Raw genomic sequence first — 20,241 nt, 5'->3', positions numbered from 1 at the left:
AATGTGTCGTTTACCTGGACTGCTCAAGACCTGAATGCTTGTGGAGGAGAAACTGTTTGCGTTGGCTTTTTAAATACCTTCATGCTGTTTCACATGGGATATTCCTTGATGAAGCATAGGAGCCTTGTCTTATTACAGGCTTATTCAAAGTGATACAAGATACCAAAGTGAGATCTTGGAAGAGTGTTGCCGTTTTCATAATGTAATAAAACTACTGTAATGATAAATAATAATTAATAATAAATCGTGTGTAATAAGCATGTCATAAAAACAAATTGTATATTTCCAAGATCACCGCTTTTATAATTTATACTCAGGTAAAGGAGAAAATCCCCGGAAACATTCATTTTTTAGGAGCTTTGGGTTCGCCGGACTTGACGTTTTCGGGAAAGGGGTTCACAGGCTGTTAAAGTTTGGGACCCACTGACCTAGAGTGAACTGAGACAGGAAAATCAAAGGCTACCAGGCGCCCCCAGAGCTGGAAGTGTGGCCTGGTGGGCAGCGAAATCCGGGGTCATAAGCCCAGGGCTAGATCTCAGGCTGTGGGGCAGCCTGCGAGGGGACAGGGGCGATGTCACAGAGAGGAGGGAGAGGGTGACTACCGCTAAGCGACGACCACAGCGCACCTCCACAAAGGGGACGGGGCGCGGGGGCTACAAACACTGCTACCCGCCCAGCCCCAGCTCTGCGCTCCCTGCGGCCCCCGGGGCGGTCTCCCCAAGGAAGGGGCGCGATGGCGGCCCCGGCGCGGGAGGAACCCGCTGCTGGCTGGGAGGAGGCGCCGTCGCTAGGGCAGGGCGCTGGTAAACTGAGCCGGCCGCTCCCCTAGCGACAGGCTCCGGCCGAGCCCGCCCGGTGCGAGCGGCGGGGCCGGGGCTGCCCTGGCCTCCGGGCCCCGCGTGGGGGATGGCGGCGGGCGGGGCCCCCAGCAGCCCTGAGCCCTCCATGGACAGACACAGACCCGCCTCCGAGCGGACTCAGGTAACGGCCCCGGCATGGCCCTTCCCCGCCTCCGAGACCGACCTCCGCCCCAGGCCAGCAGGGCCCCCCCCCCCGAGACCGACCCCTCCCAGGCCAGCAGGAGCCCCCCCGAGACTGAGCCCCCCTCAGAGACCGGCCCCCCCCCGAGACTGAGCCCCCCTCCGAGACCGACCCCCCCCAGGCCAGCAGGGCCCCCGCCCCGAGACCGACCCCCGCAGGCCAGCAAGGCCCCCCCAGGCCAGCAGGGTGCCCCCCCCGAGACCGACCCCCCAGGCCAGTAGGACCCCCCCAAGACCGACTCCCTAGGCCAGCAGGGCCCCCCCCCCGAGACTGACCCCCGCAGGGTGCCTCCCCCCCCGAGACCAACCCCCCCCAGGCCAGCAGGGCCCCCCCGGGACTGACCCCCCCCTCCAAGACCGACCCCCCCAGGCCAGCAGGGCCCCCCCGCTGAGACTGACCCACCAGCAGGGTCCTCCCCCCTCTGAGACCAACCCCCTCCCCTCCTAGACAGACCCCCAGGCCAGCAGGACCTCCCCCCTGCCCCGAGACAGACCCTCCCCTCTTTGAGACCAACCCCCCAGGACCCTTCTCCCTCCGAGACCAACCCCCCCGCAGCAGGCCCCTCCAAGACCGACCCCACCAGGCCAGCTGGGCCCTCCCCCCTCAGAGACCGACCCCCCCCCCGCCCCGTAGGGCCCTCCCTCCTCAGAACCTCCTCTTCCCCCCCCCCCCCCAAAGTCCTCCCCTGCCTTCAGAGATCAACCCCCTACCCTGCACTCAAAGACCAATGCTCCTGCCCAGTCCTTCCCCTGCCCTCAAAAACTGATTCCCCTGCCCCTGCGGGGCCCTCCACACACACAAACCTCCCTCTCTCACCCTCCAATACTCCCCCCCCCCCCCGGGCCTTCCCCCCTCCAGACCAACACTTCCCAGACGCCCCTCTGCCTTAGAGACACCCTCCCTGCCCCGCTGGAGACCCCCTCCACAGAGATACCTCCCGCAACCACACCCTGATGCCACCTCCACCCTCAGAGACACCCCTCCACCCATGATCCAATGGCTGGAAGTTGAAGCTAGGCAAATTCAGACTAGAAACATGGTGTAGATTTTTAACAGGGTAATAAAACATTGAAACAATTTACCAAGGGTCATGGTGGGGTCTTCATCACTGACCATTATAAAACCAAGATGGAATGTTTTTCTAAAATATCTGCTCTTGGGATTTGGCAGGGGCGGGGGCGATTTCTGTGGCCTGTGATATACAGGAAGTCAAACCAGATGATCACAATGGTCCCTTCTGGGCTAGGGATCTATGAATCACAAAGAGAGAGAGACACACACACCCCAGCAGCCCATTCACTGTGCCTGGATACCCCAACCCATTCAGAGCTCCAGCAGGGAGCCTCTTTGCCCCACTTGGAGAGACACCCACCAGCCTATCCAGAAAGACACCCCTGTACACACACTCCCTCTCAGACACGCCTCTCTTGGACCTTCCTGTGAACCCCCCTTCTGTGCCCCTATAGTATCCACTGCAGACAGGACCCCCTTTCCACCACCATCTGACATTTCCTCTATCTCCTAAGTCCCCTCTCTGGCAGACCCCAATTCCCCCTGCAGATAGTCCTTTACAGACAGAGCCTTCCAGCCCTAGAAAGTCCACACCTAGCCACCCACCCAGCCATTCTCTGGAGGATCTGAATGGAATTTGCTTTTGCAGCCTATATCTTTATATAACCCAGATTTCTATAAAGCAAATAGATACACAGAGCTTCTATATCCAGAACATTATGTACATAGTCCCCTTTCTTACCAAAGCACTGGTAATCTGAAGCTACTGCTGTGGAACCAAACTGATTTACAAAAAGAAAAGGAGTACTTGTGGCACCCTAGAGACTAACCAATTTATTTGAGCATAAGCTTTCGTGAGCTACAGCTCATTTCATCGGATGCATACTGTGGAAAGTTTAGCAGATCTTATTATATACACACAAAGCATGAAAAAATACCTCCTCCCACCCCACTCTCCTGCTGGTAATAGCTTATCTAAAGTGATCACTCTCCTTACAATGTGTATGATAATCAAGGTGGGCCATTTCCAACACAAATCCAGGTTTTCTCACCCCCCCCCCCCACACACAAACTCACTCTCCTGATGATAATCAAGGCAATGGCCCATCTTGATTATCATCCACATTGTAAGGAGAGTGATCACTTTAGATAAGCTATTACCAGCAGGAGAGTGGGGTGGGAGGAGGTATTTTTTCATGCTTTGTGTGTATATAATAACATCTGCTAAACTTTCCACAGTATGCATCCGATGAAGTGAGCTGTAGCTCACGAAAGCTTATGCTCAAAAAAATTGGTTAGTCTCTAGGGTGCCACAAGTACTCCTTTTCTTTTTGCGAATACAGACTAACACGGCTGTTACTCTGCAAACTGATTTAATCACTGTTGCATGTATGGTTTAATATTCATGCCCCTCACCCTCAATCCTGTCTCTGTTTCTAAAGATTAACAATTTCTCACCCTAAATTTTTCCCCTTCAGGACATTTCTCATTTGTTGACTAGCGTCTTTAAGAGCACTTATACTGCAGATGTTATAGGGATGGACACTGGAACAAATCTGATCAAGTCCCGTGGAGGAGACAATCTCTATCATGAGAAGTTTGTGGAGGAGCTGCAAAAGGTAAAGCAAATAAACAAAAAACAGAGGCAATTTTCAGAGCTGTTCTGAGATTTAGCAAAATGTTTGTCAATGTTAATTCAGACCTCCCAGGATTTTTTTTCACAATGGTTTCCTAGTATCGCAACGAGATTTTCACGAGCAGTTTGAATGCTAGTGGCAAATACCCTTCTTAAGACCAATTTTGCTTGTGGAGCCTCTCATCTCAAATGCCACCTGATGCTCCTAACTGTTGTTCTGGGAGTTTTTTCAGATGTGAAGTAAAAAACAATTCTCTTTAAAGTTCCTAAAGCACTATCTGCTTTTACCCTACATTCTCCCTGCAGTTTCAAGTGGATGTGATAGTCTTCTTACTATCCTTCAATAAATTGTTGTGTAGTGTTGTTGTATGCTCTTAAGGAGCTGCTGAATGGAGTGAAGTGATCCTTATATAACCATTTCCTACCTCACTGGTGGGTTGTGATACATAATTCATTAATGTTTGCAAAGCACTTTTGAGACAAAAATGATGAAAAAAGCTATAGAAGTGCAAAGTATTTTTTGTAATCCTATTGCTTCAGTAGGTGCTGAGCGAGAATAGGAGACGAGATCACTGTTAAAATGAACAGATATTCTAATTTTGGCAACAGATGTTAATTTTGTAGGCACCATCTATCTCTTCGTACTGTTCACAGACTCATAGATGACTTGTGCCTCCCCATATTGGGGGGGCACAAATCTAAAGGGAAAGAGACATGACCGCACCATGTGTCTCCCCTGCTTGGTGCCCCAAGCCCTGTGCCCAGCCTGGGACCTCTGCACTCTCCCCGCCACACCAACATTATCTGCAGGGGGGGACTCTGTCCTTCCCCCGCTGTGCCTTCCCCCCTCCCCAGCATGTTCGGCTGCTCTCCCTGGGAGCCGGCCCCAGGCGGGGAGCAGGACGGAGCCATTTCTCACGCAGCTGAAGCTGGCTACTGAGGGTTGCTGACTCTGTGCAGCGCAGCAACTGCCCGAGAGATCCTGGCTGGGGAGATGGTGGCACCTGGGCCCGACTGCTGGGGATAGGGGATGAGTGAGCCGGAAATGTGCCTGGGGGGAGAGGGGATTCTGGCTCACTTGGCCCCTGTCCCTAGCAGCTGGGCCTAGCTGGGGGGCGGCCTGCCACCTTCCCAACCAGGCTCTCTCAGGCAGCCACTATGCCGCACAGAGCAGTGACCCTGAACGGCTAGCATAAGAAGTGGCTGGTTCTGCCCCTTCTGCTTCCTGCCCAGGCCCGGCAGCCACAGTCAGAGGCCGAGCATGCCAGGGGACAGGGGCAGTGGGAGAAGGATAGAGCCTCTCTCCTTCCCCATGCTGGCAGCCCATGCAGAAATCTGGTGTGGCACCTGACCCTGCATACCCCACAACGCATCACCTATGCACAGACTGCAAGACAGACAAGCATGAATTTCAGATTCTATATTTTTCTCCTGAATTGAGTTTCTTAAGAAGGTACCAGTGAATGGAGTCTGCTTTTTCTTGACAATATCTGAGTAGTGTGTTTGAATGATCTCTCCTCAAACATTGACATCTTGTCATTTAAAGTAAGATGCTTCCCAAAAGAAGTACCATATATACTCGTTCAGAAGCCGAATATTTTTGGTAAAAAAGTGACACATCAAAGAGTAGGGGTCGGCTTATAAACGGGTCTACACCAAAATTTGATGATTTAAAACTCTATGAAATCATTGAATTGAATATCTAATACATTGTTGTTTTGTTTACCTGGAGCGTCTGCAGGCACGGAGCCCCTCAGTTCCCTGTGGCTGCGGTTTGCCGTTCCCAGCCAATGGGAACTGCGGGAAGTGGCGCCACTTCCCGTAGCTCCCATTGGCTGGGAATGGCAAACCATGGCCACTGGGAGCTGAGGGGCTCCATGCCTGCAGACGCTCCAGGTAAACAAAACATCCTGACCCTCCAGCGGCTTACCCTGATGGGCCGGGAGCCAAAGTTTGCCAGCCCCTGAAATATAGGGTCGGCTTATGAAAGGGTCATACAGTTTTTACCATTTTTACTTATCCCTCTTGGGGAGGAGGTGTCTGCTTATAAACGAACCGGCTTATGATCGAGTATATGCGGTAGTTAGCATTAAGATAAACCATGTTATCAGAAAGTTATTTAGATTTTCTTTTAAAGTGGGTGGTGCTCTATCCATCTGAGGAATGGGTACAATATGTGCTGTATAGTCAGTGCAAATCAGAGCTTTACAAAATCCACTTTCCAGCTTGCTATTGGAGAACAGAAAACTTACAAGTTAGAGGTGGGTGAAACTGAGCTATCAATTCACTTTTAACTGCAGATTTTAAGCTTTCAGGTTTTGAAGGGTTTTTAAAAGTTGTTTTTAGTCCTAAATCTGAACAGATGTGCAGTCTTTCTGAGTCTGTAGACAGGTAATCTTAAAACCTCTCTTGTTGGAGCAGCTGTGGAATGAAATCAACAAGACTTTGGTCATTTTCACGGCTGATATTCAAAACCAGTAGGAAAAAATTGATGATGAATGCTATTTTGTTGAAACTGAAATTTTCTCAGATCCAAGATGGAATTGGGGGATCAGGGAAGAAGGACAGAGAGAGAAGAATAGTCAATAGCCTACTATTTAGGACACTCACCTGGGATGTGGGAGACTTGGTTCAAATCCCTGCTCTGAATCAGTGAATTAAAAAACTTTCTAGTAACTAGGGGAGAGAGAACACTTTAAATTGAATCATATACCTGATATAGTATCTGGAACACAAGCAGGGTCCAAGCATAGCACCTTCCCTCTTTCCAGTAGCAGAGGTTGAAGGTCAGGCTTCTCAGTAGGGTATTGCCCCTGGAATTCATTGGTAAAGGGGCCCCTTTCGTCATATCTGCCTCTGGTTATAAAGTTTAGTGATCTGACTGGTAGGCATCTGGTAAATGTTTCAAGCCCCACCACAAGTTAAATGTTAGAAAATAATGCAATCTATTCTGAGAGTTTATTCTTGTAAAGCAAAAACATTCTAGCAAGACTTCAGAAAGAAACAGAAAATATTTATTTTTCTATTACATGTACTGAAATTAGTAATAATTTGTGATAGCTAAAAATATATTTATTTATTTACATTCACCAATCTACTTGCCAGATTCATACTGAATATAACCATCGACTGACAGAAGTTGACATAGTAGAAAAGCACATCATTCAGGCAAGAGCTCGAGCAACAGCAGCAGAAGAAAGGGCTCTGAACATGTTGAAGGTAGATGTTGGGGAGGACTTCCACAACATTGGATTGCCACCAGGTGAGGTTTCTGGGAATGTTACCTATCCCAGTACACATTTATGGGATCTGGAGCCAAATTCAATGCTTATTTAAGTCAATGGAAAGACTCCCATTGACTTCAGTGAACTTTTGATCATAATGCCAGGGTTTAATACCACTTATACTAAAAGAGAGGTCTGAGAAACTGTAAGGAGAGAATCAAAAAGAAAAAAATTAATCTTACATAATAAGAAACTAATTGGACAGGTCATTTTCAATGCCTGAAACCTGCCATTAATGGTTCTATACCTTAACTTTGTTGCAAGCATATATAAACAGCTGTACAAAAATCATTAATACAAATGTCTTCACAATTGCCCTGTTGATAAGTGTTATTACAGGCAGGGAAACTGACACAGAGATTAAGTGATTGGTCCAAGGCCCCAGAGCCATGAATCAGAACTGAATTTAGAATTCTGGAGTTGTTTGAGTCAAGTTCTGTGCTCAGTTTACAGACCATATTTCTCTCCAAAATACTTCATTGTAGTGATGTGAAGGAGAAACAACAGAAATGTGGACTGACCATTGTTAGTGTATCTTAAAACACCAATCTTTTATTTGTTTTTGTTTTTTTTTAATATTGTAGTGAAGTCCTCCTTTCGATGGTGTGTGGATAATGACCTTCTCAAAAAACATAATTTAATCTGCCCTGAAGATTACATCACTGATAGAATACCCATTACCAAAGCACCTAAAGGTAACTTTTAAAGTAGAGACTAATACGGATTTCTGATAATGCTCTGAAGAATTAGACATGGATAGCCTGCGCATAATGCTCTGTACTTCTGCCTAATGAGCAGAATCACGAAGGGCTTTACCATATGAACACTTAGTTCGTGGCAAGCTGGGGTGTAAATTGACTGTGCTGTAGCCTGTTGTGCACTAGGTGTCCATGTAGACCATGTTGCTGAGCACTAACAGTTCTCTAGTGCACTTTAATGTACCCTGCTTTGAAATGGGAATAGATTAAGGAGGACGATAAACTGTTTAGTCTATGGCAACCGGCTCCACACAGAGATGTTGTGTGCTGCAGGCTAGTGTGAGGTAGATTTGCAACCAGCTTGTTGTGAACTAAGTGTTTATATAGACAAGCCCTAACATTTAAAGTACTAAGAATTAGCTTAAAGGACACAGTAAAGATATTACATTTGTAATATATTACAAAAATTCTCCTTTCTGTGTAACTAATAAATTACTAAAACTGCAATTTGTTTTAAATATCAAATTTACTTTTCATTACCAATGCTGTTTGTTTATTTTTTTCAGCTCACTCACTTTAGACAGCGAATCTGTGGTGGTCAGTTTCACCCTGTGATTCTTCTGCATTAGCAAATGCAGCAGTATTTATGTGATAAACAGAGCAGACAAATAATTAAATTATTTAAATGAAAGCAGTTTTTATTTTAAAAATTTGTTCTGATTAATCTCTGTGCCTTTGTTTTAGAGCTGATCAAAAATTTTCTAACAGAATGTTTTTCCATCTAAAATGCTGATTTGATTAAATTGAAATGTGTTATGAGAACATACTAATTTTGTCTGAAATTTTTATGGGAAAGTATCAAAACGTTTTTGATAATGTCAAAATATTTCATTTTTACTTTATCAAAACTTTTTTTCAATAAGGTGAAATGTTCCACTTTGATTTTATCATTTTCACACACACACATATATAAACAAAACATTTCAATACGGTCAAAATGAAATATTTCAGAACATTTCATTTTGCAAAAAAATCTGTGGTTTCTACTTTTTGTCCAAATTAAGGATGATATGAAATTTCAAATCTTGGAATTTCTTCAGTGTGAGAATTCCATTTTTTATCAACTCTGTTTATCCATTTGTAAAGTGGAGATAGTAACTTATCTACCTCAGAGAGGAGTTATAAGGCTTAATTAACTGTTTTTAGATCATATTAAGATCCTCAAATAAAGGGTGTTAAAGAAGTTGAATGCAGTGTTGTTGTAACTGTGTTGGTCCCAGGGTATTAGAGAGACAAGGTAGGTGAGGTAATATCTTTATTTATTTATTTATTTATTTATTTATTATTTTATTATTATTGTATTTTGATCATTGTAAGTTTGTCCTAAATGTTATCAGTATGATTTGTGATTGAAACAGATTAACCTACTTGTAACAAAATAAACTGTAAATATGGCGGAAACACTAGAGCACTTAAATATTTAGTTGTTTTGCTAACTCCAAGACCAATCTTGTATTATTAATAATTAGGGCTCTCAAGCAATTAAAAAAATTAATCGTGATTAATAGTGCAATTAATCGCACTGTTAAACAATAATTGAATACCATTTATTTAAATATTTTTGGATGTTTTCTACATTTTCAAATATATTGATTTCAATTACAACACAGAATACAAAGTGTACAGTGCTCACTTTATATTTATTTTTGATTACAAGTATTTGAATTATAAAAAAAAAGAAATCGTAGTATTCAGTTCACCTAATACAAGTACTGTAGTGCAATCTCTTTATCATGAAAGTTGAATTTACAAATGTAGAATTATGTACAAAAAAACCTGCATTCAAAAATAAAACAATGTAAAATTTTAGAGCCTGCAAGTCCACTCAGTCCTACTTCTTGTTCAGCCAATCAAATTTGTTTACATTTGCAGGAGATATAATGCTGCCCGCTTCTTGATTACAATGTCACCTGAAAGTGAGAACAGGTGTTCTTGTCGCACTGTTGTAGCTGGCGTCGCAAGATATTTACGTGCCAAATGCACTGAAGATTCATGTCCCTTCATGCTTCAACCACCATTCCAGGGGACATGCATCCATGCTTATGATGGGTTCTGCTGCATAACAATCCAAAGCAGTATTGACCCACGCATGCTCATTTTCATTATCTATGTCAGATGCCACCAGCAGAAGGTTGATTTTCTTTTTTAGTCGTTCGGGTTCTGTAATTTCCGCATTGGAGTGTTGCTCTTTTAAGACTTCTGAAAGTATGCTCCACACCTCGTCCCACTCAGATTTTGGAAAGCACTTCAGATTCTTAAACCTTGGTTCAAGTGCTGTGGCTATCTTTAGAAATCTCACATTGGTTCCTTCTTTGCGTTTTGTCAAATCTGCGGTGAAAGTGTTCTTAAAACAAATAACATGTGCTGGGTCATCATCCGAGACGACTATACCATGAAATATGTGGCAGAATGCAGGTAAAACACAGACCAGGGGACATACAATTCTCCCCAAAAAAGTTCAGTCACAAATTTAATTAACACGTTATTTTTTTAACAAGTGTCATCAGCATGGAAGCATGTGCTCTGGAATGGTGGCTGAAGCATGAAGAGGCATACGAATGTTTAGCATATCTGGTACGTAAATACCTTGCAATGCCAGCTACAAAAGTGCCATGCAAATGCCTGTTCTCACTTTCAGGTGACATTGTAAATAAGAAGAGGACAGCATTATCTCCTGTAAATGTAAACAAACTTGTTTGTCTTAGCAATTGGCTGAACAAGAAGTAGGACTGAGTGGACTTGCGGGCTCTAAAGTTTTACATTGTTTTATTCTTGAGTGCAGTTATGTAACAAAAAAATCTACATTTGTAAATTGCACTTTCACGATAACGAGATTGCACTACAGTACTTGTATGAGGTGAATTGAAAAATACTATTTCTTTTGTTTATCATTTTTACAGTGAAAATATTTGTAGTAAAAATAATATACACTTTGATTTCAATTACAACACAGAATACAATGTATATGAAAATCTAGAAAAACACCAAAATATTTAATACATTTCAATAGGTAGTCTATCGTTTAACAGTTTGATTAAAACTGAGATTAATCGCAATTAATTTTTTCGAGTTAATTGCATGAGTTAACGGCAATTAATTTACAGCCCTATTAATGTTTCTCTGCTTACAATAAGTTTCTAAAATGAATACTTTTCTCCCTATTGCTCAGAAAATGTCAATACTTTTCTTTGAACTGCAGGAAAAAAAGAGCCTGACTATATCAAGGAGACGCTTAGTTTTAAACAACTCATTTCTAAAAGTCCACGGGATCAGAAACATACAGAAATCCCACACTTGAGGAAAACATTAGATAGTCTGCCAGATGTATCTTTATCCACCTTAACGCTGTCTTCAACTCCTGAGCCTAGACATCAGACTAAGAAACCATCAAGTAAGGTATATTTCAGAGATGCACTCTTTTTAGCCCGTCAAACAGTTTAGGACTTATTGCTATCCCTGTAGAAAGAGGCAAGTCCTAGCACATTGCTATTTTAGTGTAAGTTGTTGCTTTCCATGTTGGAGAAGAGAAAAATACAGTAGTTTGCTGAGGGTGAAATTCTTTACTGTTACATAAAGCCTAAGTAATCAGGAATAGGTATTTTATATAACCCCCCCCCCCCAAAGCTGCTGTATTTGACACTGAATTTTGCATCACACTCTCTGTTTGTTTCAAAGAAATCTAGCTCCTCTCACAAATCAGTCTGGAAAGATGATATGTACAAAGCGGATAGAGAACAAGACCGCATTTACCTTGCCAGACTTGAGAACCGACATAATTGCCTGAAGAATCCCCGCTTTTTCCCACCAAATACTCTTAATGGAGGAAAATCTCTTATTTTTCCTCAGAAGAAGGTAGATCGAATGATAACAGGAAGAAAAGTGACATTTGATAAAAGGTACGTACCTTGACTCTTGATCCTGCAGAGAGTTTTGCTTTGGAGTTATTCTGGTTTTATACCAGTTTAGCCAAAACAGTATTTTCTCCTGTGTATCTTAATTATAATCATTCAGAAATAATATCTTGCAAGGTTTTTATAATTTTTGTTATTCATGCTTATGGATGCAATCAGGACATTCTTAAGGCATAGATAAATAACTGACAGTGTAAGAGCTCACTGAATATTTCTCAAAGTTTCTCCCATTATTTTATTTCAGTGATCCTCAGTCTGTTCCTGTATTTCTAGCTACCCCGCCCGCTGTTTTGTTTTCTGAGTATGAAGTTGGTCAGGTTTATGAGGTAACAGCTTTTTCATCTACAAAGAATTTATTCTACCTCTGAGAAACTTGATGTCTCTCCATGACTTTCATAGTTCCCCCACCCCATGCAGACTTCCACATAGCTAACTAAACTCTCCTGAGCCTCATTTTCCTCTCTCTTTCAATCATCAGCAGAACTTCCCGCAAGGAGTACTAAGTGTGTCCTTTTCAACCTCAGGTTGCTTTTGTGTGACATGTCCTTTACTTCAGATGCTGACAGAAATGTTCAGTTTTCCCATTTACAAAATACCTACCTCCTAGGCGTGTTGTGAGAAGTAATTCACTGCTGTATGCAGAGTATTATGAAAATGAACAGTGCATAAGTGTTATTTGGTATTCTATTCTTTTTTAAACAAAGATGACTATAGAGCTGCAGAACCTGACTTCAGTGTGTCGCCATGTAAGAGTCATTCCTCCATCTACTTCAGCCTTTGCCATTGGGCTGGGTAAGTTGCTATTACTAGCTCTGAAGATGCAAAATTGTACAAGAACTAATTTGTCTACTTGAATATAATACATTGATTTTTGTGTGCGTCCCATCTACAATGCAATCCAGGTGGGCAGATCCTTAATCCCATAGAGTCTCATATCACTTCTTAGAAGTTAGAGGTTGTCTTACCTGTCTAGGACAGTCTACATGAAACTCCCAGACAGAAGTCTGAGACTCTAGTGGTCTAATTAAAAATGAAATGTAGGGAGATCAGACTGAAACAAAAGAAATGGTATGCATAACACATCTAGACGTAGGCTATGTCTACACTACTGTGGTAAATCGATCTACACTACGCAACTCCAGCTACGTGAACAACGTAGCTGGAGTCGACGTTCCTTAGATCGAGTTACCGCGTGGTCTACGTCGCGGGTGGTCGACAGGAAAAAATCTCCCATTGACTTACCTTACTCTTTTTGTTGGGGGTAGAATACAGGGATTGACTGGAGAGCGATCTGCAGTTGATTTGGCGGGTCTTTGCTAGACCCGCTAGATCAACCGCCAGTGGATCGATCTCAGAGCATTGATCCCTGCCGTAGTAGCATTGATCCCTGCCCTGAGACTGCAAAAACTCATCTAGGTCCTGATTCAATGCCCATTGAAATCAGTGTAAAGAGTCCCTTACTGCCCATTGACTTCAGAGGGAGCCATGGATATATAAGGACTGCAGGGTCAGGCTCTCTTATGGTCACACCATTTATGGCAAATTATCTAAGATAGCACATATTAAGAGTTCACTAAGAGCAGCTTTCAAAGGGCAGAATATGGTCATGAAAGCATAGAACAACTTTTGTATTTGAAATTTTAAATCACCTGCATTTTCTTTCCTAGGAAAATTTCCAGGAGAGGGTGGACTTGTCGCTCCTGGGATGACTTGCCAGTACACAATTCAGTTTATTCCTGAATATTTAGCTAATTATGAAGATTATATTCTAGTGGAGACGCAAGCACCATACTCTCTCATAATCCCTATAGAAGCTAGGAGACCACCTCCTGTATTAACATGTAGGTGCAAGCACTCAATAGTTTCTGTTAAGCTTTAGGTCTCTGATTTTTAAAGGGCCTTGACTGTCTCCAACTTTATGGAGGATTGTAGAATAATGTTGCAGGTGCATTTCATACCACTTACGTGTCTAACTGTCTGATTTACATGCATAATCTGATTAATAGGCATTTAAATGCTGTAAAATACTCCCTTAATTATTTGTATCTGCCAAATTGTGCCAACAGTTATTTTCAGGGTGCAGAGCCAGAGGCCCAAAAATCTGAAGCCACTTTTGAAATTCAGATTCTATATATTTGCTATGTCCATCACTTCCTCAATTGTTAAACATTAAATATCTAGGGTGCTGTTTACTGCAAAACTCTCCTCTGAAAATATCTAGCCCAGCCTGTAATATCTCAAATCACAATCTCAACTGGCATAAATCTGCATAGCTCAATGGAGTTATGCCTATTTATACGAGCTGAAGATGTGCTGTTTTTGTTAGCCATCAGTAATTTGCTTTCCCCCAGCACAAAGCTCTTTTACAAAATCTTCTTTATTGTTATCAAAGTTTGACACAATCCTTGAGTACTTGGAGCTGGAAGCATCATTTAATATGGGAGAGTTATAGCAAGTTACAGCTCAAACTGCTGCACCTTTAAAGTAACCATTTAAAGTGTTTAGCATCTTTAGAGTCTTAATAATTCATATTCAATGAGTCCATGTTTAAAGAGTAATTGATTAAATAACTATTTTTCCTGCAGTTAGCTTTCACTACATGCGTATTTTCCTTGTTGTATTGTTTGTTGCAGTGCCTCGCATCATCAATTGTGGTTCCTGCCTTGTGGGGGGAGTAAAAATGACAGAATTTGTGTGCAGAAATGAAGGGTCCAGTAATGGAAAGTTCTGTATTATGCCAAAGAAAGTATGGCCACCTCCTAATTTCAGGGTAAGTGATTGGGAGGAACCATTGGACACAGTTTAGGTATCTCAAAGTATAAAGACTTTGTGGGCCATGACAATCAGCAGGGCTGGCCTGAAGTCATACATGCTCCTCTGTAAACTTCAAAAAAGGCCCCTTGTATCTGCCACTTGATTGTGACAACAGCACCCTTCCTGCCCTCTGCTCCCCCCAGGTAACCCAGAAAACCATGAGGATTTTCTGTCAATTAAGCAATGGTATATACCTTTGAGATTTATTGAAGAAGAAGAAGAATTATATGGAAAGAAAAAACTTTAATTGTCACAGGATGTCACCTACTCTAAATAGCTGGCTACAAAAACCCAACATGATCAATTTATTTTGTTTGTTCTTTTTTCACTTCAAGGCTGTTGCAACTATTGGTTTTGTGGAGCAAGGTCCGTTTGGGATCCGACCTGCTGTTTTTGAGCTAGGTCCAGATCAAGCTATGTTATTAGAGGTCAGTAATTAGTGTTTAATATTTTGTACTTTACCAAATATATGAGCAATATAGGCCATTTTAAAGTCCCGAAGTGTGATGCTTGGGGGGTTCACCCAGACCAGTAAGGGGTTGTGTCACTGCCTGCCCTATAGCCTTGGCTGCTTCTGTGCCGTGCAGCTTTGGCTCAGAGTCCTGACACCAGCAGCCTGCTTACAGCACAGTGGCCTCCCCCTGGCTTCCAGCAGCCTGGTTACTCCTTCCAGGGTGACACCAAGAGCCCTTCCAGTCCCAAGTCTACCTAAAACCATCTCCTCTGCAGTGTGCAGCCCCTCTCACTGTAGCACTAACAAAATCTTATCAAGTTGCTGCTCCTTTAAAGAGGCAGTACGCACTTCCAGCCTGTAAGTTTGGCTGAGGATTTTACTCTTCAGTTTGAAACACTGCACTTTGATGTTTGTGTAATAAAAGAAGATTATATATTAACGAAGAACAGATATTTAAGTGATACCAAGTAAGGAATTGAGATAGAAATAGTTACAAATAAACAAAAGTAAAAATACGCTTCTAAGACTAAAACCTAACTCAACAAACTAGAGTCTTCTGTTCAAAGTAGATTTCTCACCACAGCTGGTCTTTCAGCATGGCTGGCCAGTCTTTAGCCAGGATCCAACAGAGCTCAAGCTCTTGATTTCTTTGTCTCCTCAGGTGAAGTGTGAGAAATTGGCTTTTTCTCTCTGCCTATATCCTCAAAGTTTATCTTTGTTTTCAAAGTCAAGAAGCCCTCCTGCATCCACCATGGAGTTGACGCCACATTAATTTTTATAGTCTCCACCACCATCATGATAGTTAAATGGTTATCGCCCCCACTCGTTAATTTGATGGCTTTGTTTATCTTTTATGTAAATATACTTCTGTAGGCTTTCTCTTTGCTCAGTTTACGTTGGAGACACATTCAAGCAGGTGCAACCATATTCCTTTGTCTAGGGCAGGATGATTTAAGCCTTACTTGCCAAACACATTTTAAGAACGTATTTCCAGCCCATATTTATAATTTTTTGTATATCACCTGTACATATACATGTACATACATGCCTCTTGGAGGTCTCCCATGCATAGGAAGAATGCACTCACTAAGCCACCCATTAGGAGGCTGTAGTGTACACTCCTTTCTTTCACGTATGTGGACAGTGGTGAGGGGAGTGGTGCCATGGCCCTATCACCTTTCTATGCCTTTGGGGAGGCTTGTACTCCAGGAGGTGCTAGTGAGTAGCATTTGAGAGCATAGAGACTGCAATTATAGGTGCTTGTAAGGGGAGAAGGCTCCTGTGCCCTTCCAGCTCTGCTCACATATCCAGGGGACAAGCCCAGTCTGACCCTAATCAAGGGATCCTGTGTGAAGCCAGAGACAACAACAGTTTGAGATCACAGGAGTACATCCCTTACTGTAATGGAGAGAGTCAAATCCAAGAAAGCACTTTCCTTCACAGATTTCCTTGGGAAGGAAGGGCAATCTCTCCTCCTCTTTCCTTTTGGAGCATAAATTCCTTTGTTGCATGCCTGCATAAATTCCTTTGTTGCATGCCTGCAGATGCTTATGCTCCATTTTGGATGCCAGTTGTGCTCTTTTTGAAGAGGGACACTCCAATTAATGTATAGATCTTGCTGATCTGTACTGCTTTCTTTGCTGTCCTTTCCCATTTTCTCAGATCCAGATTACACAGAGATCTTCTGCAGAGTGCTGATTGGTTGAAGGATGCATAGGGATGGATGAATAACGTTGATAATGATCTCTACATGCTATCCACACTCTTTTGCAGTATATTTATCCCATATTTAAGACTTGATTCTGCCCTCAGTTACATTGGTGGAACACCAGTGAATTCAGAAGGCCTACTCTTGATTTACCTCAAAGTAACTGAGAGCAGACTCTGAACATTAAAGACTTTTTATGACATATATAAGGTTTTATAATTGATTAATTGATCGCTAGAGTTTTTTTGTAATGAACATCTCTGTATAGAAGTCTAAGAATTGTATGAAATTAATTATGGGCACTGCTATTTCACTGTGCGCAATCGTCTCTTTTAGATACTGTTTTCCCCCTCGTCTCCTGAAAACCTGAAGCAGACATTCACTATTGTTTGTGATAATTGCCAGATCAATGACATCACAGTTACAGGTTTGTTTCTAATGTGTTTTGAGATATTGTATAAAGCGGAAAGTACAAGGTGTTTTAAACATTTTTAAATCAATGGATTAATCAGTGTTTGCAAAGCATTTTGAAGATGTTAACGTCAATGTTCAATGTATGTTATTATTGTTACATTATTCTACTAAATGAAACATTTGGAATCCCAACTGCACTAGAAACATACCTCTTAACTTGATGCATGACGCTGGCCTTTAAACTATGTGAGAAAGTCCTATAATGAATCATAGAAGATTAGGGTTGGAAGAGACCTCAGGAGGTCATCTAGTCTAACCCCCTGCTCAAAGCAGGACCAACCCCAACTAAATCATCCCAGCCAGGGCTTTGTCAAGTCGGGCCTTAAAAACCTTTAAGGATGGAGATTCCGCCACCTCCCTAGGTAACCCTTTCCAGTGCTTCACCACCCTCCTATTGAAATAGTGTTTCCTAATGTCCAACTAGACCTCCCCCACTGTAACTTGAGACCATTGCTTCTTGTTCTGTCATCTGCCACCACTGAGAACAGCCGAGCTCCATCCTCTTTGGCACCCCCCCTTCAGGTAGTTGAAGGCTGCTACCAAATCCCCCCTCAGTCTTCTCTTCTGCAGACTAAATAAGCCCAGTTCCCTCAGCCTCTCCTCGTAAGTCATGTGCCCCAGCCCCCTAATCATTTTAGATGCCCTACGCTACACTCGCTCCAATTTGTCCACATCATTTCTGTAGTGGGGGGCCCAAAACTGGACGCAATACTCCAGATGTGGCTTTACCAGTGCCGAATAGAGGGGAATAATCACTTCCCTCGATCTGCTGGCAATGCTCGTACTAATGCATCCCAATATGCTGTTAGCCTTCTTGGCAACGAGAGCACACTACTGTCTCATATCCAGCTTCTCATCCACTGTAATCCCCAGATCCTTTTCTGCAGAACTGCCGCTTAGCCAGTCGGTCCCCAGTCTGTAGCAGTGCATGGGATTCTTTCGTCCTAAGTGCAGGACTCTGCACTTGTCCTTGTTGAACCTCATCAGATTTCTTTTGGCCCAATCCTCCAATTTGTCTAGGTCACTCTGGACCCTATCCCTACCCTCCAGCATATCTACCTCTCCCCCCAGCTTAGTGTCATCTGCAAACTTTCTGAGGGTGCAATCCATCCCATCATCTAGATCATTAATGAAGATGTTGAAAAGGACCACCCCCTGGGGCACTTCCCTTGATACTGGCTGCCAACTAGACATCGAGCCGTTGATCACTACCCATTGAGCCCAACGATCTAGCCAGCTTTCTATCCACCTTATAGTCCATTCATCCAATCCATACTTTTTTAACTTGCTGGCAAGAATACTGTGGGAGACCGTATCAAAAGCTTTGCTAAAGTCAAGGTATACCACATCCACCGCTTTCCCCATATCCACAGAGCCAGTTATCTCATCATAGAAGGCAATCAGGTTGGTCAGGCATGACTTGCCCTTGGTGAATCCATGTTGACTGTTTCTGATCATCTTCCTCTCCTCCAAGTGCTTCAAAATGGATTCCTTGAGGACTTGCTCCATGATTTTTTCTGGGAACTGAGGTGAGGCTGACCAGTCTATAGTTCCCCGGATTCTCCTTTTTCAAAGATGGGCAATATATTTGCTTTTTTCCAATCGTCCGGGACCTCTCATGATTCCCACGAGTTTTAGAAATAATGGCCAATGGCTCTGCAATCACATCAGCCAGCTCCCTCGGCACCCTCGGATGCGTTGCATCTGGCCCCATGGACTTGTGCATGTCCAGCTTTTCTATATAGTCCTTAACCTGTTCTTTCACCACTGAGGGCTGCTCACCTCCTCGCCATACTGTGCAGCCCAGTGCAGCAGTCTGGGAGCTGACCTTGTCTGTGAAGACTGAGGCAAAAAAAAGCATTGAGTACTTCAGCTTTTCCCACATCATCTGTCACTAGGTTGCCTCCCCCATTCAGTAAGGGTCCCACACTTTCCTTGACCAACTTCTTGTTACTAACATACCTGTAGAAACCCTTCTTGTTACCCTTCACATCCCTTGCTAGCTGCAACTCGAATTGTGCTTTGGCCTTTCTGATTACGCCCCTGCATGCTTGAGCAATATTTGTATACTCCTCCCTAGTCATCTGTCTAGGTTTCCACTTCTTGTAAGTGTCCTTTTTATGTTTAAGCTCACCAAAGATTTCTCTGTTAAGCCAAGCTGGTCGCCTGCCATATTTGCTATTTTTTCTGCACCTCAGGATGGTTTGTTCCTGTGTCCTCAATAAGGCTTCTTTAAAATATAGCCTGCTCTCCTGGCTTCCTTTCCTCCTCATATTAGCCTCCCAGGGATCCTGCCCATCAGTTCCCTGAGGGAGTCAAAGTCTGCTTTTCTGAAGTTCAGGGTCTCCAGTAGTTGCACCAGGAAGTTGTCCCCAACACTCTCCCAAAACTTCCTGGATTTTCTGTGCACTGCTGTATTGCTCTCCCAGCAGATGTCAGGGTGATTATAAGTCCCCCATGACAACCAGGGCCTGTGATCTGGAAACTTCTGTTAGTTGTCCGAAGAAAGCCTTGCCTACCTCATCCTCCTGGTCTGGTGGTCTGTAGTAGATACCCACCATGACATCATCCTTGTTGCTCTCACCTCGAAACTTAATCCAAAGACTCTCAACAGGCTTTTCTCCAGTTTCATACTGGAGCTCTGAGCAATCATACTGCTCTCTTACATAGAGTGCAACTTCTCCACCCTTTCTCCTCTTCCTGTCCTTCCTGAATAGTTTATACCCATCCATGATAGTGCTCCAGTCATGTGATTTACCCCATCAAGTCTCTGTTATTCCAATCACATCATAGTTCCTTGACTGTGCAAGGACTTCCAATTCTTCCTGCTTGTTTCCAAAGCTTCTGGTGTTTGTTTTACAGGCATCCAAGATAACTAGCTGATTGCCCTACTTTCTCAGTATGAATTAGGTGGCCAATGAGGGGAATTAGCAAGGGAGAAAACTTAAAATAATGTGTGATTCATTTCATTGGCCTTATACCATTTTGCATTGACTCAAGATTTGATATTTATGATATCAAGAATATACGGTGACAAATTGTAAAATTCCAGTTTTTGTGGGAAAGACATGCATTTGGGTTTGAAACGTGTTGTGGCATACCCAGTCTTAAGCTATGTAGGCAATTGTGTTATGTTTGCTAATTTAACCT

At 43.2% G+C, this 20,241-nt stretch overlaps 1 protein-coding gene across 1 annotated transcript in view; it reads left to right on the top strand.

The window, feature by feature from the left end:
- Positions 1–717: 717 nt before the first annotated feature.
- The window catches only part of DLEC1 (DLEC1 cilia and flagella associated protein), a 53,505-nt gene continuing 33,981 nt past the window's right edge, over positions 718–20,241 (top strand). The window contains exons 1-12 of the mRNA XM_084620177.1: positions 718–981; positions 3,531–3,671; positions 6,794–6,950; positions 7,557–7,667; positions 10,930–11,126; positions 11,406–11,626; positions 11,886–11,967; positions 12,346–12,433; positions 13,309–13,482; positions 14,275–14,411; positions 14,791–14,883; positions 16,954–17,044. Of these exons, the coding sequence (XP_084476303.1) occupies positions 907–981; positions 3,531–3,671; positions 6,794–6,950; positions 7,557–7,667; positions 10,930–11,126; positions 11,406–11,626; positions 11,886–11,967; positions 12,346–12,433; positions 13,309–13,482; positions 14,275–14,411; positions 14,791–14,883; positions 16,954–17,044 (1,567 nt within the window). The 5' untranslated portion in view covers positions 718–906. The remainder of the gene's footprint in view (positions 982–3,530; positions 3,672–6,793; positions 6,951–7,556; positions 7,668–10,929; positions 11,127–11,405; positions 11,627–11,885; positions 11,968–12,345; positions 12,434–13,308; positions 13,483–14,274; positions 14,412–14,790; positions 14,884–16,953; positions 17,045–20,241) is intronic.

This window comes from Lepidochelys olivacea (genome assembly GCF_965140295.1).
Source record: "Lepidochelys olivacea isolate rLepOli2 genome assembly, chromosome: 2".
Classification (NCBI taxonomy): Eukaryota; Metazoa; Chordata; order Testudines; family Cheloniidae; genus Lepidochelys; species Lepidochelys olivacea.
Note: the sequence above shows the minus strand (reverse complement) of the source record. Positions and strands in the feature narration are given on the sequence as shown.